This window comes from Anser anser (assembly GCF_964211835.1).
Source record: "Anser anser genome assembly, chromosome: 19".
NCBI lineage: Eukaryota > Metazoa > Chordata > Aves > Anseriformes > Anatidae > Anser > Anser anser.
The window spans coordinates 3,590,200-3,608,040 of NC_139740.1; the positions used below are offsets into that span (position 1 = coordinate 3,590,200).

Consider the following 17,841-nt stretch of genomic DNA (forward strand, 5'->3'; position numbering starts at 1 on the left):
ATATCTCTTAGAGTGACATTTTTCATCCCATTCAGAATACAATTTCTTAGTGAATAAAATATGTATAGAAAGGCACTGGGCAGAGAAAAAAGAAAAATACTGATATTAATGAGAGATTTTGTGTGCTGCAATTTAGTTGCCGCATCAACCGTATCCTGGAGTCCCCCAGAGGAAACGCGCTCTTGGTTGGTGTGGGTGGAAGTGGCAAGCAGAGCCTGACCAGGCTGGCAGCCTTCATCAGCTCTCTGGAGGTTTTCCAAATCACTTTGAGGAAAGGCTACGGGATCCCTGACCTGAAGGTAGGTGGCTTTTAAGGCTGAGGTAGGGGAAAGGAATTAAAAAGCAGAATTTGTCCTGAAAACTTTGTCCTGCTTGATACTGAGTAACGCTGGTGTGAAGATGCAAAAGCTCCAGCCATGACATTGCACTGCAGAGAGGAGTGATCCTTGCAAAATATCTCGCTGAAGTGTGTCTACAGGGGCTGACTTGAAGTCCTCAGCCGTTCCTCTGAGCTGACCAGGACTGACAGTGCTTCAGCCCAAGGTTTCATGTGTACAGCGGGCAATATTAAGAACCCAGCAGAAAAGTTCAGATTATTGATTATAATTAAAACAAGGCATAGTAATTAGCTGATACGTGTCTGTTGTGGAGTGATTTGGAGGTGAAAAAGGAGCAGGAGAGAGAGGTAGGGATCACAAATCATACTCAGTTCTTCATCTGGCATTTTAGGTAAGGGAAGGACTGAGTAGGCAGTGGGTGGTTCACTACAGAGAATATGTGGTGTGCTTATATTTATGCACAGACTAATGAGCTTAAGAGTTATAAATCAACATTTAAAAGTATCACTGAAATGGTTTAGAAATACATTGTCTACTGGCAAAAGAACTCTCCTTAAAAATGTAAAAGTTAAAACCACAGTAACTCCAGTCCGTTCTGTCTGGGAGACAGGATCTTGGGTTCCATCCCCATCACAGCCAGGAAGGGAGGTCTCATTGTAGCAAGTGCTATTGGCAAAGCCTGGAGCACAACTGGTGTCTTCCTGTCTTAACCCAGGCTTTCCCAGTTGCTTACCATTTTTCCCAGTTCTGCAAATAGGAACGGATCAGTTCTGGCCTTTTCTGCTGTCAGACTGGGGCTCTCACCTCTACCTGCATCCTTCCAGCTCTTGGTTTGCTGGTCAGCAGCATTAGGTTTTTGAAACATCACTAACTCTAAATCTGGGACTTCGGTATGAGCTGCAGCAGTTGGAAGGTCAGTATTTATACTACAGCAATTGCAGGGCTGGGTCTGTAGTGTCATCATCTTTATTTTGATGACCTGTGGTTGTGCACGAGTTGTTTATGTTGCGCAAGCCTGTCCCACCATCTGTTGGGTATTCTCAGCTCTCTTCTGTGTTTTCAGGCCCACTCATGGGATTTCCTAGCTCCTACCTGCCTATTTATTTAGGAAACCTGCACTCCCACCTAGAAATATAGATAAATCCCAACAATAATAAACATGTTTTCAAAGCACCTCAATGCCGCTCTGTCTGTGGAGGTGGAAGGTAATTTGATGTTCCTGTCTCTTTGTATTCATTTTCAAAGAATTTATGAAAGCTGGAGTGTGTTTTTTTTTCCTCAGCTACGGAAGAGCAAGGTGGTGACAGATCACCCTGCTGTTGGCCCCTCCTGCTGCTATAATTAATCTAATCCAAATTTCTTAGTGATGAAAGTTAACAAATGACTCTTTTAGAAGAAGTGTACTTGTGTGCTGAATTTCTAAAAGTTTCTGGGGCAGTGGTTGGTGTGCAATTTCAGGCACCCCTGTGTGTCTTGTGTCCTTCTTAGAGATGCAGGAAGGAAAGGATGGACTTTGAGCTGAATGATGGTGGTTTTTGCAATTTCACGAGCAACCTGGATTTCAAAAACTCAGTGTCCTTCATTAGCAGGGCACTATCCCCTTAGAAATGTAACAGCTTTTACAGGTGAGCAGGCTGTGCCAACATCTCTGTATCCTGAGTGGGAGAAATTCACAACTGGGAAAATCCTTGCTTGTACAAGGAACCTTCATCTCTTCCTCACAAATGAACAAAAACATGTTACAACACTTCAGCAAAAAATATAAGTTAATTTATTAGTGTAGTTGAGATCTACAGCATGGGGATACCAAGGATCAACATTTCCAAGCACTGCTGTCTCTCCCAGTTCCTGTGGTGCTCTAGCCTCGGTGTCCAGCCTTGCTTGGTAATGAGCCTTGCAGGGATGATAGCAATAGACACCCTCCTGTCCCTGGGAAGGCTCAGCCCTGAAGATAGAGGGTGTCCAAAATGCATTTTCATGACAATTAATTGCAATTGCTCTGTTTGCGGGTAATGGGAAGATTCTGAACCTACCTGTTGAGGGTGTGGTGCCTAGCCCACGCTTTGCAGGAGGTAGGTGCAACCCGAAGTCCGCTTGTTTTCAACCTGCAGGCAGATCTGGCGAGCCTGTACCTGAAAGCCGGTGTGAAGAACGTAGGCACTGTGTTCCTAATGACCGACATGCAAGTGGCTGATGAGCAGTTCTTGGTGCTGGTAAATGACTTTTTGGCATCAGGTATGTCTTGTGCTGCTTTTATTTCTCCTCTTCCCTTTTTCAATGCGGATTTGCTCATGGTAGTATCTAGCGCTCTGGAATATGCTGAAGGGCAATATATGAAGCAAGTTTTGAGTCAAGTTCTAGAGTAGAATTGGCGCTCGGGTCTCCTTAGTGAGGATTCGCTCCATCTGGTTGATTTTTTTTCTTTCTCTGCAGTCTTATACATAGTTTTTCCTGTACTTCTATGGTATGCTGCCTGTGGATGTTAAGTGATGTCTGTTGTGATATGGCAGCTGAGGACAGAGCCAAAGGAACGTATCAACAGAATAGAAGTTTGACTGTGCATCCACACGCTAGTTGTCTGATAAAATAAGATTGCATCTGGCTAGAAAATTTGACTGGAGCATCTGTGAGTCAGTGGATGATGCAGAGCCACCAGATAACCATGTCTGTGGGTGTCATGTGGCTGCTTATCCCGTTCCAGTCCTTTTCCTCTTCATTTTTTTCTGGATGCATTTAAGTTTTTCGGTTGCTGCTTGCTCAAACAATTGCAGAACAGTCTGTCTCCATGCAAATGCCTTGTTTCCATGCAGAATATGGCACGAGTGTGTGCATGTGGGAAGTCCCCATGAACGGGGGAGCATGGAGAGGTGTCACTGTGGTTGTGCAAGGTAACCCAGAGAGGGATTATTCCCCAGATTCCCTGGTAAATCACTGCTATAACTGTGTGCCACTTGTTGCCTTATTTATGAGCTGGAGTGGGAAGATACCAGCTGGTTCAGGTGACCTCCATGGATGGTACAGGGTGGAGAGTCGACAGCACAGGAGAGCGTTAGTTTGTAACTCCAGAGTTGACATATGTGGCTATAAATTGGCCAGATGGTTTGAGCAGCAAACAAGTCCTGACTGTGATGAATTCATAACCAGGTGTAATGACGGGATGCTGCGGAGGGTGGCAAGTAGCTCCCACCGTCTTCATTGCCTACTGTAGGTGACACGAGCATCTCGTGACTCAAGATAAAGCTCTGCAGTGTTCTGCAGCCAAGGGGCAGGACAGACTTGCATTGGGATGTCAAGGTCATCTTACAGCTCCTTTGAAAGGCATTATGGTTTTTCTGTGGTTGCTTTGTGGGGAAATGGGGACAGGCTGGAAGGTTCAGGGGCCAAGGCAGCAGCACAGACTTGGAGCCAGACTGAGGAGGTGGCCGTGCAGGGACCCTGCCTCTTGATGATATGAACTGGAGCCACACAGTGTGCGCTGACTGAGCTGGCTTCTTGCTGCTCTCCTTTATCTGCATGCTTGGTTTTTCTTTCTTGTTTCACTTATCATCCTTCAAGAAACCAGAAGAAAATACATATTATTTTTTTATTATAAATCAGCAGATTTCTATTAGTATATTTTCCTAGCTGATTTATGCTCATGTTGATGGTATCTCATTCAATAATGATGATTACAATCAAATCAGATGCCAGAAAGGAAGCAAATAGGTGATAAACTAGGGAACCCTGAGGGGAAAAATAAAATAAAATAACTAAAAAAATAAAAAACTTGGTTGGGCATGTTTTTGGCAATCAGTTGTATAACAGTTAACTTGTAGAAGTTTTTGAAAGATTTCTAAAAGTTCATCTTTTAGAAAGTTTTACTGCCTTGGGACTTATTTGAAAGCTATGGAAATGGCATTGAACAGCTGCAGAGACTGTACACGTATCAAATTCATTTGCAAAACTAAAATGATTTCATTATCACATAAAGCATATTAGGTATTTGATTTTTCTGTAATCAAATTAGCACTGTAAATCAGAGAAAAAAAAAAAAAGCTTTCTATAGTTTGATTCTATTCTATGTTTGCTTACCCTGGGCTTTTACAAGAAAGTTGGCTCTCACAAGTGTTTATTTTTTAGCAGAATGACCTTCTGTGCCACCTTCCTGCTGCTGGGGCTCATGGGTGCCTGTTGCGATGGCTTTTCTGTGGGAAGGGAGGCACCCGTTCCACTTTGCCCTAAGACTGCAGCAAAATCCTGGCCAGCAAACCAAACCGTGCCCTCTTCTCCTAGGTGAAATCCCCGACCTCTTCCCAGACGATGAAGTTGAAAACATCATCAATAGTGTGAGGAATGAAGTCAAAGGCCAGGGCCTGGTGGACTCCAGGGACACTTGCTGGAAGTTCTTTATAGAGCGTGTTCGACGACAGCTGAAGGTGAGACAGTGGCTGGGGGAGTTTGGATCCTTGCCATCGACCTCAGTGCAGGGGCACGGGCTGGCAATCCTTTGGGCTACGTTGTAGGGACATCAGCCTGCAGCCTAAAGGCTTTTCTGCCTGTTTGTGCTGTGATTCTCTCAGCAAGTACTGAAGCATAAAAATCGCTGTCTGTAGTCATTGCTTTTTGGGCTTTAGACAGCGCTATGGGAGTTGCAAGTTTTCTCTTGCAAGAGCTGAGCAGAACCAGCCTTTCCATTTTCAAAGCAATGCACTGGGGATTCAGCTGGGGTGCATCAGGACTGAGTCTTGCTGCTTGGATAAGTTCCACAGGGGATCCATCTTCAAGTTGTTGACAATCCATAGCCAGAATAATTTAAAAAACATTATCTTAAAACCAGAGCTCTGGGAACTGAGTGGGCATGACATGCATGCAGGATTTCTTCGATTGCAGCCCATATTCCCAGCCTTATAAAGGCCTTATATATATGTCCAAATATCCTAAGACAGTTTTGAGACTTTTCATAGAATCAGAGAATGGTTCATAGAAGGGACCTTAAGGATCATCTAGTTCCAAACCCACCTCCCACCAGACCAGGTTGCTCCAGGCCCCATCCAGCCTGGCCTTGAACACCTCCAGGGGTGGGGCACCCACAGCTTCTCTGGGTAGCCTGGTACAGGGCCTCACCACCCTCACGGTAAAGATTGTTTCCGTTATGTCTAATCTAAACCTACTCTCTTTTAGTTTAAAGCCATTTCCCCTTGTCCTGTCACTACACCCCCTGACACAGAGTCCTTCCTCAGCTTTCCTGCAGCTGGTACACTGGAAGGACAGTGCGGATGTGATTTCCTTCAGGCTGATCTGTTTTCCTTGTCTGCCCTTCTCCTTAATGGCATTTAGAGCAGATGGGTGGGAAGTGCTGTTTATTGTCTCCAGCATTTCATGACAGCATCGTGCACTGTGCAGAAAGCTGATCGAGCCATTGCTGGCCCAGGGCGTGCTGGTCCTCAGGGAGCAGCACAGCAGTGGGACTTGGCCTGATAGAGCATTAGCACCAGTAAACCTTCTGCCTCAGTGTCTTGGCAGAGCAGTGCAGGTGCAGAAGAGGGCTTTTGTGCATGGGTATTTTCCTGAAGCTTGCCCGGCCCTCACAGAGACGCACAGAGGTACCTGAGGCTTATGCTTGAAGGTGTAGGAAGGTTTTCTACATGATTGTCCCCTGTGTGTGAGCACGCAGTGACTCTGTCAGAGGAGTAGCACTTCTGAGTCCAGCTGCACCTTCTGAGATGGAAGTGAAAGCGGTCGTGTTACAGGCTGGCTTTCATAGTTTCTTAAAAAGTAGTTTTGGCTCATGTTGAATGTGGTGCTACCTTATAGAGATGTCCAAGTTGATGGCAGCCTGCCCCATGGCACTCACGAGGCTGTGCAGGTACCAGCCAGGGCTGACAAGCTGGAGAGGGGTGATTCACTGAGTGAGTTATGTTGCTTCCCACACTGGCTTTTGCTCAGATACTGCTACTTCACTGTGTGGTGTAAACCTGCCCATGTCCTTATTTGTGCCTGTTTAGCAGAACTCGTAAATCCAACAAGAGGGGGCTTACAGGAAAAGGCTCGTGATGGATGGTGGTGGCAGATTTTGGTCCTTGTGACTTATTTTGCTGTTAAAGCTGGTGGTGGGCAGCAGAGAGGAAAGGCAAGTTGCCTTGTCCTAACTTCACACCCTAGGCGAGGATGCTGCCTCTAGAAAAGGGAGAGGTGGTGCCTTCCTGGGATCAAGGCAGCAGGGGAAGGAAGGACCAGTCTGCAGGTAGAGGCAGGTGGAAGAGGGAAGGATGCAGAACACTGAGAGGACCGAAAAAAGTGCAGGGCTGGGAGGGTGCTGAGCAGAGGAGGGAACAGGCCCTTGGCCAGGCCCCAGAGTAATGAAAAAGACATTTTGCAGAGACCCCAAGGCTCTGCAGTTTACTGCAACACAGAAACTTTTAGCAGCTGTTGGGCTGAAAAAAAAAGGCTGGAAAACAAAAGGCCTGCTGTGTGGAAATGCAATGAGCAGGGAAAATGCATTCCCAAATGCTTTTACTTCCATTCCACTTTGAGTGTTCCCTATTAAAAAAAAAAAAAAGTAAAAGGTAAATAAATAAAGAAATAAACCTGATAAAAACAGACTTTGAGTTTGAGCCACATTAGCCGTTTTCAGAGCGGGCTGTGGGGGAAATGATCCATGCAGACCTGCCTCAAAACCGTGGTCCTGCCAGGAGAATTTAGATCCATTCACTTTAATTCCTTGTTGCACCAATTCAATCTGGATGCTTGTTCCCTGCCGGGCGAAGCTTTGTGTCACTGCTGTGGTGGTGAAGAGTGGTTATACGAAACCCTGGCTGCAGCCTTGGAAGTGTGCCAGGCTGCTGCTTTTGACCATAGCAGCGCTTAATGCCACTGCTTGTTTTTATTGCAGAGAACACAAAATGTGTTTACTGCTAGGCTATGCCTTTTCCAGGCCAGGCTCGCTGGCATAAAGTGCAAGGGCTCAAGGATCGAGGTTACTGTACCCTTAGGTGTTGGCACGAGGTCTCCCTTTGGAAGTGGTTGGAGGAGCCCGGGCTGGGCTGTGTGCGTGGAGCCGGGCCTCTGCTCCCGGCCGTGCCTTCTCAGCTTCTCCCTTCTCTGGGCTCCTCAGGTCGCGCTGTGTTTTTCGCCCGTCGGCAGCAAGCTGCGAGTGCGCAGCAGGAGGTTCCCCGCCATCGTGAGCTGCACGGCGATAGACTGGTTCCAGGAGTGGCCGCGGGAGGCCCTCGAGTCCGTCAGCCTCCGCTTCCTGCGCGAGACAAAGGCTGTGGAGGTGAGCATCTCGCCTGGCCCTCAACCAGAGGTGCCCGCCCCGTGCCTGGCTTTGAGCTCCTCTGCAGGGTGCAAGTGCTGGCGTGGCTGTGCGGTGCTGGTGGCTGCCAGGTGTGGCCGCATCCCTCCGTTCAGTGCAGGCGGTGCACTGTAAGATGAGGAGAGTATTGCAAAGGATGCTCTGCTTGCCTTCCTTGCCCACAGGCTCTCATCCAGGACATCTGGATGACTTTGTAGAGGAATTGCTGGCAGCATCATACTATGTTAAATTTAATTGAACAAAGTTTGTGAAATATGGGCCAGGTGTTTCAGAGAGTAGCATGGACCTTAGCAGAAGCAGGGCCACATCCACCAAGCTCACGTGTATTTATACACTGATGGTATTGTCAGTGAAATGATTGCCTTGCTAGCAAGAAAGGCAGCTTACAAATCAGTGCAGAAAATAACCCAATGCTTCTGATTATTCCAGGGAACAAACGCTTTTCTCTCCACATGCGTATCCGAGAGTCTGTAATTCTCAAGGGCAAAAAGATGTCAAGTTCTTATTGATGAGAACCTGCTACTGGACTAATGGAGATGCAATTCTGTTTGTTTAGTTTTTTGCGACAGAACTTTGGAAGAATAAAGTCTACAGTGTTTCTTTGTATATGTGCACTTTAGCCATTTATACAGAAGAAAAGCCCAAATTTCTACTTAAAAGGATGTTATTTTATAGAGTTGAATGCTAGAAAAATTGCTTGGTATAAGATAAAGTAAGAGATAAAAAGATACAAAAAGAGGTATAAAGTACATGAGCAGCTGAAGTTATTTTAGAGATAACAAATGAAAAGGGATCAACTCAGATCTGTTATGCCCTGGATTTTTCTGCAGCAGTATAAAATGCTAATAAATTCCTTTATATACGGCACAGGTCTGCACTATGTACAGTTGTTCTATGTAAAATATTTTCTCCTTGTCTTCTCATCTTACTTTCAGGCTTCAGTGAAAGATTCAATAAGCAAATTCATGGCCTATGTCCACACGACTGTCAATGAGATATCCCGATTATATCTGAGCAATGAACGGCGATATAACTACACCACTCCCAAGTCATTCCTTGAGCAAATCAAGCTCTATCAGAATTTGCTACTGAAAAAGGGCAGGGATTTAACAGCAAAAATGGAGCGACTGGAGAATGGCCTGGAGAAGCTCAACAGCACATCTGCCCAGGTGAGAAAACCCTTTGGGGTTAAACATTGCTGGTTTTCCTTGTTTGGTTCAAAGGAGAGCTTTACAGGCTGAAGCTGTACAGCATGTAAAATTTGTGCTAGATCTGGCTCTCGACTGGCTTGAACTGGATTCCTGGAGGAGAAGTTCTGTTCTGTACAGGAAAGAAGGGAAGAGATGTATGTGTCATATCTGCTACTTGGGTGGTGCTAATCTTAAATAAAAGATCACAGAAAATAAAATGAGGTAGGGATACAGCTGGATGCATACATCTTCTTTAAATGGTTGTGTTTCAGCTGCAGTGACAAAATAGCTTATAAAATACAGGAAGATCATTTATTTTTGGAGTTCCATCCAAGAAATCTAAATAACTTTGGTAAGATTCTTGTATTTTATATTAAATAAAGCGTCCTTTTAAAATAAAGCTAATATTCATTTTTCCTTGTGTTATGTTATCTGTCTTGAAGGAAAGCCAGTGCATGTCTGAAGTGTAGATTAGCCGTCCTGAAATCCCCTGCTGAAAGCATCACTGGCACGCTTCTGTGGTAACGACTAGATGTTGTTCTGAGTATTTCACAACCTCTCTTCAGTGACTCAAACAGCCTTTCAGAGCTTTGCTGTCTACATCTGTTGCTAAATTCCTATTTTCTCTCCATTTCATATTCTATTAACTCTTATAAATGTTCACTTACAAGCTCCTACTGTGGCAAATGGGCCTCTCCTGAAGCTGCTTCAAAGAAATGCAGAGGTTGGTGTGAATGAAGGACTAGCAGGTTTGAGTTCTTTCATATGTGCTCTGGTGGCATAAATCAAGTCTGTCACGCTTAACAGGATAGGTGCCTTACTGGAGATCGATGTAGGGGCTTTATTAGTACCTCTCGACTCCCATAGCCCACATCTCACATCAAACAGTTGCTTTCTTCATGGTGCAGGGCAGGTCTTTGAGGACACAGGAGGGCAGCAGGCATGTTCCGTGCCCCCTTTGCAGGTTTTAGTACCTCCTTTGAAAGAAGGCAGCTGAGGTTGAACATTAATTAGTGGAGACCTCCCATTGTATCTAGTGAAGCCAGCCCGAGCTGAAAGCATGTGCCCTCCCTGCAATGCAGACCTTTCATCTACCTTACCCTTGGAGGCAAATAATTGCACTGCCGTGTGTGGTGCTGCTGTTTTTGATGATAGCGCAGTGGTGGGCAAGATGGGTTCTGTCTGTTCTCTGTTGATAGGAACCTGGCCTTTTGAGAGGGAACAAGGCCCAGCAGTGTTGGCCGAATGTGGGGACCTTCCTTTGTTCTTCAGGCTTACCTTCACGGGGACGTTGCATTGGCAAGGGTTTCCTGACAAGTCACAACACAGGCGCTGAGCAGTGGTGGATGGGGGGTGAGACGGGAAGCCACAGCACCTGTGGGGCTTCTCTCTCTTGGAGGTTTTGCTGTTGCAAAAAGCGTAAAAGAACATAAAGTTCATGTCTGGTCGGAGAAAGGCAGCTTGTGAAGTTGATTAAGATGCAGAGCAGTCAGGACAAATATGTCAAATTTGTATCTAAAATTAGCACTGGGGGCCTAAAATTAAACACCTAAATTATCAGATATGCGTGACAGTCAAAACTGCTGTTGATTTGAAACCAGAGTGTGGATATTTAATGTTATTGGAAATCGCACCAGAAAGTTTGGTCTTAAATGTGGATTTAAGTGTCTGAATTTTAGCATTCAAACATGGACATGGTTGGGCTTGGTGCTCAGGTGTGCTGGTGGTGCTTGGAAGCGGTACGCTGTGGCTTTGTGTTTTCCAAGCAGTGAAGGAGGGTTTTGATATCCGGGTGTGACCTGGTTGTGCCTCAGGCCGGAGGACTAGCAGTCCCCTTGTCAGCATTCCCCAGGCTCCCGGTGCTTGGGTGCCAGTGAGGAGCTAGTTATGAGTTGTTTGTATTCTTATAGACTGTTCAGTGTGGCCTCGGCATGGGGACACGTGCAAATAGCTGCAGGACACTTTTTGACTTAGCCATTGTAGTTTCAGAATAACCTCTCTCCTTCCTTTTACTCTTTTCCCCTCCAGTTCCATTTTTTTCCCTTTTGACATTTGGTCTTCTACTTTTGACCAACTTTTCTTCAAAGGAAATGTTTTTCATTAGCTTGTTAGCCTAACCATCTTTCCCTGAAGATAGTGGCTGTCCTTCTCGGTACACAGAAAAGCAGAAGATGGCTTCCAGTTATTAGGACATAATAGACTTGGGAAGGTTTACGTGATGAGTCATTTGTTTTTCAGTGGTGTTCACTCTGAAGAGGTCAATGCTCTGCTCAGAGCCCATTGCTGAGTAATTTTGAGAATGACTTCAGTTAATATTGCAAATCTGGATTCCAGATTCAAGTCTTGCTTGCTCTATCAATTAATTGCTGACCTCTGTGATGTATTTTGTGTTCTTGAAACAAGGCAGGGACAATCAGATAAAATGAATCTCCTGGGAGTCTGCCCTCCAGGTTTTCTGTTCTTTAATAATTCCTCTTATTCTGTCCTGGTGGTAGGCAAGTACTTCTTTCTTCCCTGTTGGAGTCACAGTACATTACCCTTGAATATCTCGTTTGCTTGTTCTTCCCCTTTCTACCTCACATTACTAATTGCTTATCAGCAACTGTCCAGGACTCAGGAAGCTGCTCGCAGGTTTTTCACATTTCTTACCACAGTTTGAGGCTGAATACCGACCTTTTCTGGCCAGTGATGGTAGCCTGTGTGCTAAGGCACATGCTGGATCTGTCTGCTCACACCTTGATCTGGTTATTATCCTGATGCTGCCTATGGGAAGGAGGGTAGTAGTGGTCTCTCCTTGCTTTGGGATGATTGTCTGATGTGATTTTCCATGCCACCTTCATCTCCCTTTGTACTGTTACTCTCTTGTAATTCTTGCTTTCTCCTGCTTACCAGCCATGTGTTACTCAAAAGGAATCTTCTGCTTTCACCAGTGGTGGTAGACACTGGAAAAGTCGGTGGTGTTTGTCTCACCTCCCCTGGATGTGGCAATGAATCTTCTGCAACGTGTCTGAGTTTTTATTCATAAAGTATGGTTGCTCCACTGTTAGATGTAAGGGCCTGTGCCTTTGAAGAGGTGTGAATGCCCAGCCCTGTGCTCTTGTTCAGGACATAAAATAGTCTCTTCCTGCCCCTCTGTGTGGAGCTGCTTCTCTCCCTGTGGCCCCAGAGGCCCCGTTGTTCATGCCTATGGCCACATGTCAGATGCCCCGGCCACGTGCCCCCTTGCCCCTGTGCCTTTTAGTGCCTTCCTGGGCTCTGTCTCGCAGACTGATGGGTTTCTGGTTTTCAGCCTTCCCATCCCATTGAGTATTCACTGTTTTCTTTGCGCTGAGACCAGATGAATAAGGATTCTTGGCTTCAGTCTCCAGAATGGCTCTTTTATCCTGGTGACAAACCTCTTGTTTGTCTCCATCAGTCTTCATCCTCTCCATCTGAGCACCAGTTCCAAAGAAGAGGTACTGAGTGACGTGGTAATATTTTCCGTGCTGTTCTCTGTTTGTATTGTGCTGTTTTGTGCATCACGTTGTTCCCTTCTGGGCTTTGCTGGTAGCCCCAAGCAGGAGCACTGTGGAGCTGACTCCAGCACGACCAGAGAAGAACAACCTAGAAATATGCTCAAAGGATTGTGGCTGACCTGCTCCAAATCTGAATGGTTTAAAACATTTCTGTATTTTTGGGGGGGAGTGGACTAGGGGTATGGGGTTGTCAGCGCAAGAAGCGAGGCTGTGTGACTGCTGGTGAAGTTCTGGGCTGTGAGAGGGCAGAAGATGGGAGCTATGCTGGGAAGGTTTTCTGCACATCCCTAGATAGTAGATGTTAGTGATGGTCAGGCTTGGCCACCTCTGGGTTTTGGAAACCTGGTTTAGTAGCTGAAAATGTGACAGGCTTCTGGGTTTTTCGTCCCAAACAAACAAACAACTCCCCCCCCCCCCCCCCAAAACTAGCTCTATGTACAAGAGCTTTTTGGATGGAAGGTCCTTCTTGGTGTGAGAGGTGGGAAGTTTGGTACCTTCTGTTACTGGGAGCTCTGTAGACAGGAGAACTTTTCACGCCTCTGTTCCTAACAGAGCACTGCTGGGGATGGCTCCACGTGCCAGTGACAGGAGCACATTTATGGCTTCTGCTGTGCCTGTGCCTTCCCAAAGGCAACGGCGGGAGGTCTCCCAGCAGAGTGCCCACTTGGGGGCAGTAGGATGTGCAGAAAGGGAAAAATGGATGTGACAGACTGTGTTTGCTTAAGTATAGTTTGAAGTGAAACTTGTCTGCTGTGCTGACAGGGTGAAACTGGAGGAGTAAGGTCATCAGTTTGCGTTCCTGGCACTACCCCCCAGGAACTTACTGAGGGCAGTGAGTTTGATTATTTAGGTATTGCCGATGTTTCTTTCTATCCACTGCACAAACGTTCAAATTGTCTCTGCTCAACTGCATTTGAGCTTTAGCCTCACTGGTAAAAACAAACAAACAACCAAAAAAAAAAAAACAACAATTACTTAACACGTTCCCAAATCCTGCTGTAGGTAAGGAAGGCTTCAGGTCACCAAACGTCCCCTAGATGTGGTGAGCTCTAATGGTTCAGCAGAGCCCCAGGTCCATGTCACAGCTCCAACCAGCACTGTTCTGCTGGGAATTTAACATGTAACCCAAACCAGCTGGGCAGGTGCCTTCTCTGTAGCACGCACTTCTGTGCGTCCAGACATTAGGATTTCTTTCAGGCGGAGCCCTAACTGAATTTCCTGCTCTTTTTTAATCCCAACAATACGTGCTTGGCTGAAAGCAGGTTTTGTCAGCCTGTTCTCACAGGCTGCGCTGGGGGCTGAGTTTACATCTGTTCCTTTTGTAGAGCTGTTGGGAGCTAGTGGGTTTTAATCCCTTGTTTGTCTTGTCCTGGTCGTGTAAACCCATAGAGCTGCCGTTCGTATGTGCATTCCGCACCTGATGACTGATTTGGGGCAGAAGGTCACAAGCCAGATCTACAATCAGCAAAGCCTCCCGCTTCAATTTCCTGCCATCTCAGAAGACTTAGAGCTGCACAAGGGGTTGCTCTCTGTTTGCTGACTGAAGGGATTACGTGCTCCTGCGAGCCTGGAGCCATTTGGATTTACAGGCGCGTCTTTGTGCTGGTTAAAACAGCATTGTAGCACTGGGCAGCAGGAGATGGAAATGCAGCGTGCAGTGCAGTGCAGGAACACAATGAGATTCCTGAGAAACCGCTCTCCACTTGAAGCTGATGATGAACGTCAATAGCCTCAGTTTATGTGGCTGTTGAATTGTTCTCTCTCGTCTTACATAAAAATGGAATTATCAACAAAAGCAAGCGTCTGACTTTCCTTGTAGTGCTTTTACATGGTAAAGACATAGCCAAGAGCTATAAACAATCCTTTATGAGCTCAACCGCAGGACAGTGAAAGACTCCGCAGTCTGCACAGAGGCTTTGTAAAATCATTGAAACAGTTGCTTTTGGAGAGAAAACAGTTGGTTTTAGAGAGAAAGCTTCTGTCCTTAAATGAGAGCCAGTGCGAGCATCCCTGCTGTGCAGGCACTTCAGCCATCTCCGGAGGGGGCAGCTGCCCTGCAGGGTGTGAGCAGCCCCTCGGTGAGTGCAGGGCAGGGTGCCCGTGGGGCGAGCAGGGGGCTCGGGGAGCGCTGGCTCCTGGTGCACGGCTCCTCAAATCCAGCACGCAGCAAACACTGCTTGCTCTGTTCGCTGGTGTCGAGGTTGAGAAAAGAAAACGTGGATGGATCATAGCATGTGTTATCTCATTGCAAAACATCGCAAAGGAATGCCTCCTCTATGGTGTATGCAACGTAACATCAGATCTTGTGTTGAAAGATGGGTGAAAACTGTGTGCGTTTGGCTTAGTAACGAGAGCAGCTTGCTGCAAGTATCTGGTGGAGCTCCTGTGTTGTGCAAAAATAATTCCAGGAACACCTAACCTGAGGGCTTCCACTTGCCTCAGGGGATCCTGCTAAAAGCAGTGTTTGCTTTGCCCTTGTACCTCTGTCCTGTTCCCAAGCAGAGGCAACGGGCTGGTCTGAGTCAGCATCCTTAGCAGCTCATCCTGCCGGTGCTGCTTTCTTCCTTACTGGGTTCCTCGCTGCTTGCAGGCTGCTGCAGTGTGTGCACCATGCACGCTTCTCACTGCCCCTTACCTGAGCAACCTGGAGCAAAGGAGAGCTGCAATATCCTGCTGATGGCTAGAAATATTTCTTTTCTGTGTGCCCAGGGCATTGATCACTTTATACATGGGCCCTCGGTGCTGTTAGCTATTGCTCAGCCCCACTAGAGTGTGAGCCCATGCTGCTGAGCAGGATGGGGAGCAAGATTCTGAGCATTCATGTACGCACACGTGTTTCTTTTCTCCAGGTGGATGACCTGAAGGCCAAGTTGGCAGCCCAAGAAGCGGAGCTGAAGCAGAAGAACGATGATGCTGACAAGCTGATCCATGTGGTGGGCATGGAGACAGAGAAAGTGAGCAGGGAGAAGGCAGTTGCTGATGAGGAGGAGCAGAAAGTGGCGCTCATCACCCAAGAGGTTGAGCAGAAACAGAAGGACTGTGAAGAGGACCTGGCCAAAGCTGAGCCTGCCCTGGAGGCTGCCCAGGCCGCTCTGAACACCCTCAACAAGGTAGGGCAAGGGCTCGCATGGAAAGCCAGTACCTCCCTCCCATCTGCAGTGGGGGCTGTCGCTGCCATCCTCTGGCCCAAGTTTTGGGGCACCGCATTGGTCAGGGCGGAGGTGCCAGGACCAGCAGTGCTGAAGCCTGCACACCCCTGCATCGCCAGGACGGCCTGCACATACCTAACACGTCTGTCTGCTGGCTGTGAGCAGGCCTGGTGTTGTTGTCTGTGACGTTTTGTTTCGGTGTGAGAGAGAGCATCGGCACTGTTCACTCCGGGTGTTTCTATGCAAGTGCACAGCCAGCCCAGCGGGAGCTGCCAACCACAGTGCTGATCTCGCTTGATACAAGAAGCGCTGGCAGTGAAGTCTCATTCATTCCCTGTTCGGGTATGTCCAGCACCGAGGTGCAGAGACATGTTGTGGTGTTCAGCAGTGCCTTTGGGCAGGGCAGCACACTGTCTTGGGCAGGTGATCTCTCGGTAGAGCCAGACATTGCTGCAGGCAAGACCACGGAATCATAGAATGTCCCGAATTGGAAGGGACCCACAAGGATCATCGAGTCCAGCTCCTGGCACCACACAGGTCTACCCAAAAATTCAGACCACGTGACTAAGTGCACAGTCCAAACGCTTCTTAAACCACTCCAAGGGAAGAAGCCCTTGTGGATATCACTAACCAGGAGGTAGTCCCCTGCAGTCAGAGCGGTCCCAAAGCCAGTGACTTAAGGAAGGCTTTTGGTACCTTGGAAGGTTTTTTACTTCAAGAGTGCTCCAGGAGTGCCTGTTTGTAGCCCTACGTTGAGATGTGCTCCCTAGACACGTCCCTGCCATTTGTCTTCTGTCTGCGGTGCACGCAGCATCTGGAGCAGCAAACTCCCACTGCACACAGGGCAGAGCAGTGGCCATGCACCATGTAATAATCAGATCATAATGTCTCAATCGTGCCTCAAATCATGGCTCAGTCATAGCCTTTTTGGAGGAGAAGAAAGCAAGTCATTAGGGGTGTGTTTTCAAAGTGATTACCTTTCAAAAAAGACATGGCTTTGCAGCAAAGATGTGTTGTTTTGGCTCTTGTTCCTGGAAGGGAAGGGACTGTACAAAGGGAAAATGTTTGCCTCCTCATTAGTCTTGGTTCATGTTGGAGCTGTAGAATATCTCATTAGGCACAGATTAGGGAGGTGCTGGGATTTTTCTAGAGACCTGTAAAGCAGTGTTAGCAGGGCACTGGAAGATGTGAACTCCTTTACCTGCTGATCTGAGATGCATCAGAGAGCTTGACCTGCTTGCTGACGTGAATAATCAACAATATTTATGTGTGTATATATAGTTTCTCCCCAATTATCTAAACCATCTTATTTGGACAGTAATCAAAAAATCAAAAATGCAAACCCAGATATACTACGTTAGAAAACTTGGGAAAACGGGTTTTAGAGACAAAAACGCCCTTTTATTTCTCAGAGTGCTTTTTGCTCCCCCCATGAGGGTGCCTGGGCTCTTTCTCAGTATCCACATCCCCTGGGCCCTGGAATGCAGGACATGGGACTCCGCAGATCTGGCATTTTGGCATCTCACTCGCGTTTTTGGGGAGGAGATTGCAGCACACCAACCTGGGGACTGCCTTCCCCTGCTGTGGGTCAGTGTTTGGCATGGAGCAGTTCTCCAAGAGGAGGCAGCAGCTGTCCTGCAGAGGCAGGTGGGCAGCCCATGCTGCTTGGCCAGCACTGTACGGTTACTGCACAGGAGACAATGAGCCAAAGACAGTGACGGTATCTAAAGCAATGACCCTCCTGCATGGTTGCCTTCAAGGAATATCCCCTGAGATGATCCAGAGGCATTCAGGGATGCCACAGCCGTCGGTGTTTCTGAGGCAGGCAGCACTCAGTGCAAGCATCCTCACAGTCTAGGTCTGGTTCCTATCCCAGAGATACTCCAATCTGTGGAAGAAGAATTCAGAGCAATTTATTGAATTGTCCTGTGACAGAGCACTCACTTCTTAGTGAAAAAGCAGCGGTACCAGTACAGCATCCCGTTTCCAGTGAGCTACAGGTTGTTGAACCAAGGGCTGATGTCAGAGCCCTCCCAGCTACCCCAAGCAGCACAGCCCATTGTGGCCCTGGTCCTGGCCAAACTGGGCAGGGGATGGGATGGAGAAGGGCTTTTAGATGCGCTCCTGTGCTCACAGCCAGCTCCGTGTCATTGAGCATGTTAATTACGGACATTTTATACTGCAAATGTACATGGCTCCCAGGGGTCTGTCTCTATCAGCTTGATTATTAACAAAAGCTAACAGCAAGCAAAGACCACATTTGGTAACAGCTTCCTAGCAGACACCTTTATCCCAAAAATGGATGCTCAAAGAAACCAAACTTGCTTCAGAGTGAAGCTGATGAACTTCAGAAAA

The 17,841-nt window shown here is 47.2% G+C and overlaps 1 protein-coding gene across 6 annotated transcripts in view; it reads left to right on the plus strand.

The window, feature by feature from the left end:
• Positions 1 to 17,841, plus strand: part of DNAH9 (dynein axonemal heavy chain 9) — a 220,124-nt gene that overhangs the window by 81,808 nt on the left and 120,475 nt on the right. For all 6 annotated transcript variants that reach the window (XM_083804841.1, XM_083804842.1, XM_083804844.1 and 3 more), the window contains 6 exons: positions 137 to 299; positions 2,450 to 2,573; positions 4,611 to 4,753; positions 7,432 to 7,593; positions 8,568 to 8,801; positions 15,187 to 15,447. In XM_083804841.1, coding sequence (XP_083660967.1) covers positions 137 to 299; positions 2,450 to 2,573; positions 4,611 to 4,753; positions 7,432 to 7,593; positions 8,568 to 8,801; positions 15,187 to 15,447 — 1,087 coding nt within the window. The remainder of the gene's footprint in view (positions 1 to 136; positions 300 to 2,449; positions 2,574 to 4,610; positions 4,754 to 7,431; positions 7,594 to 8,567; positions 8,802 to 15,186; positions 15,448 to 17,841) is intronic.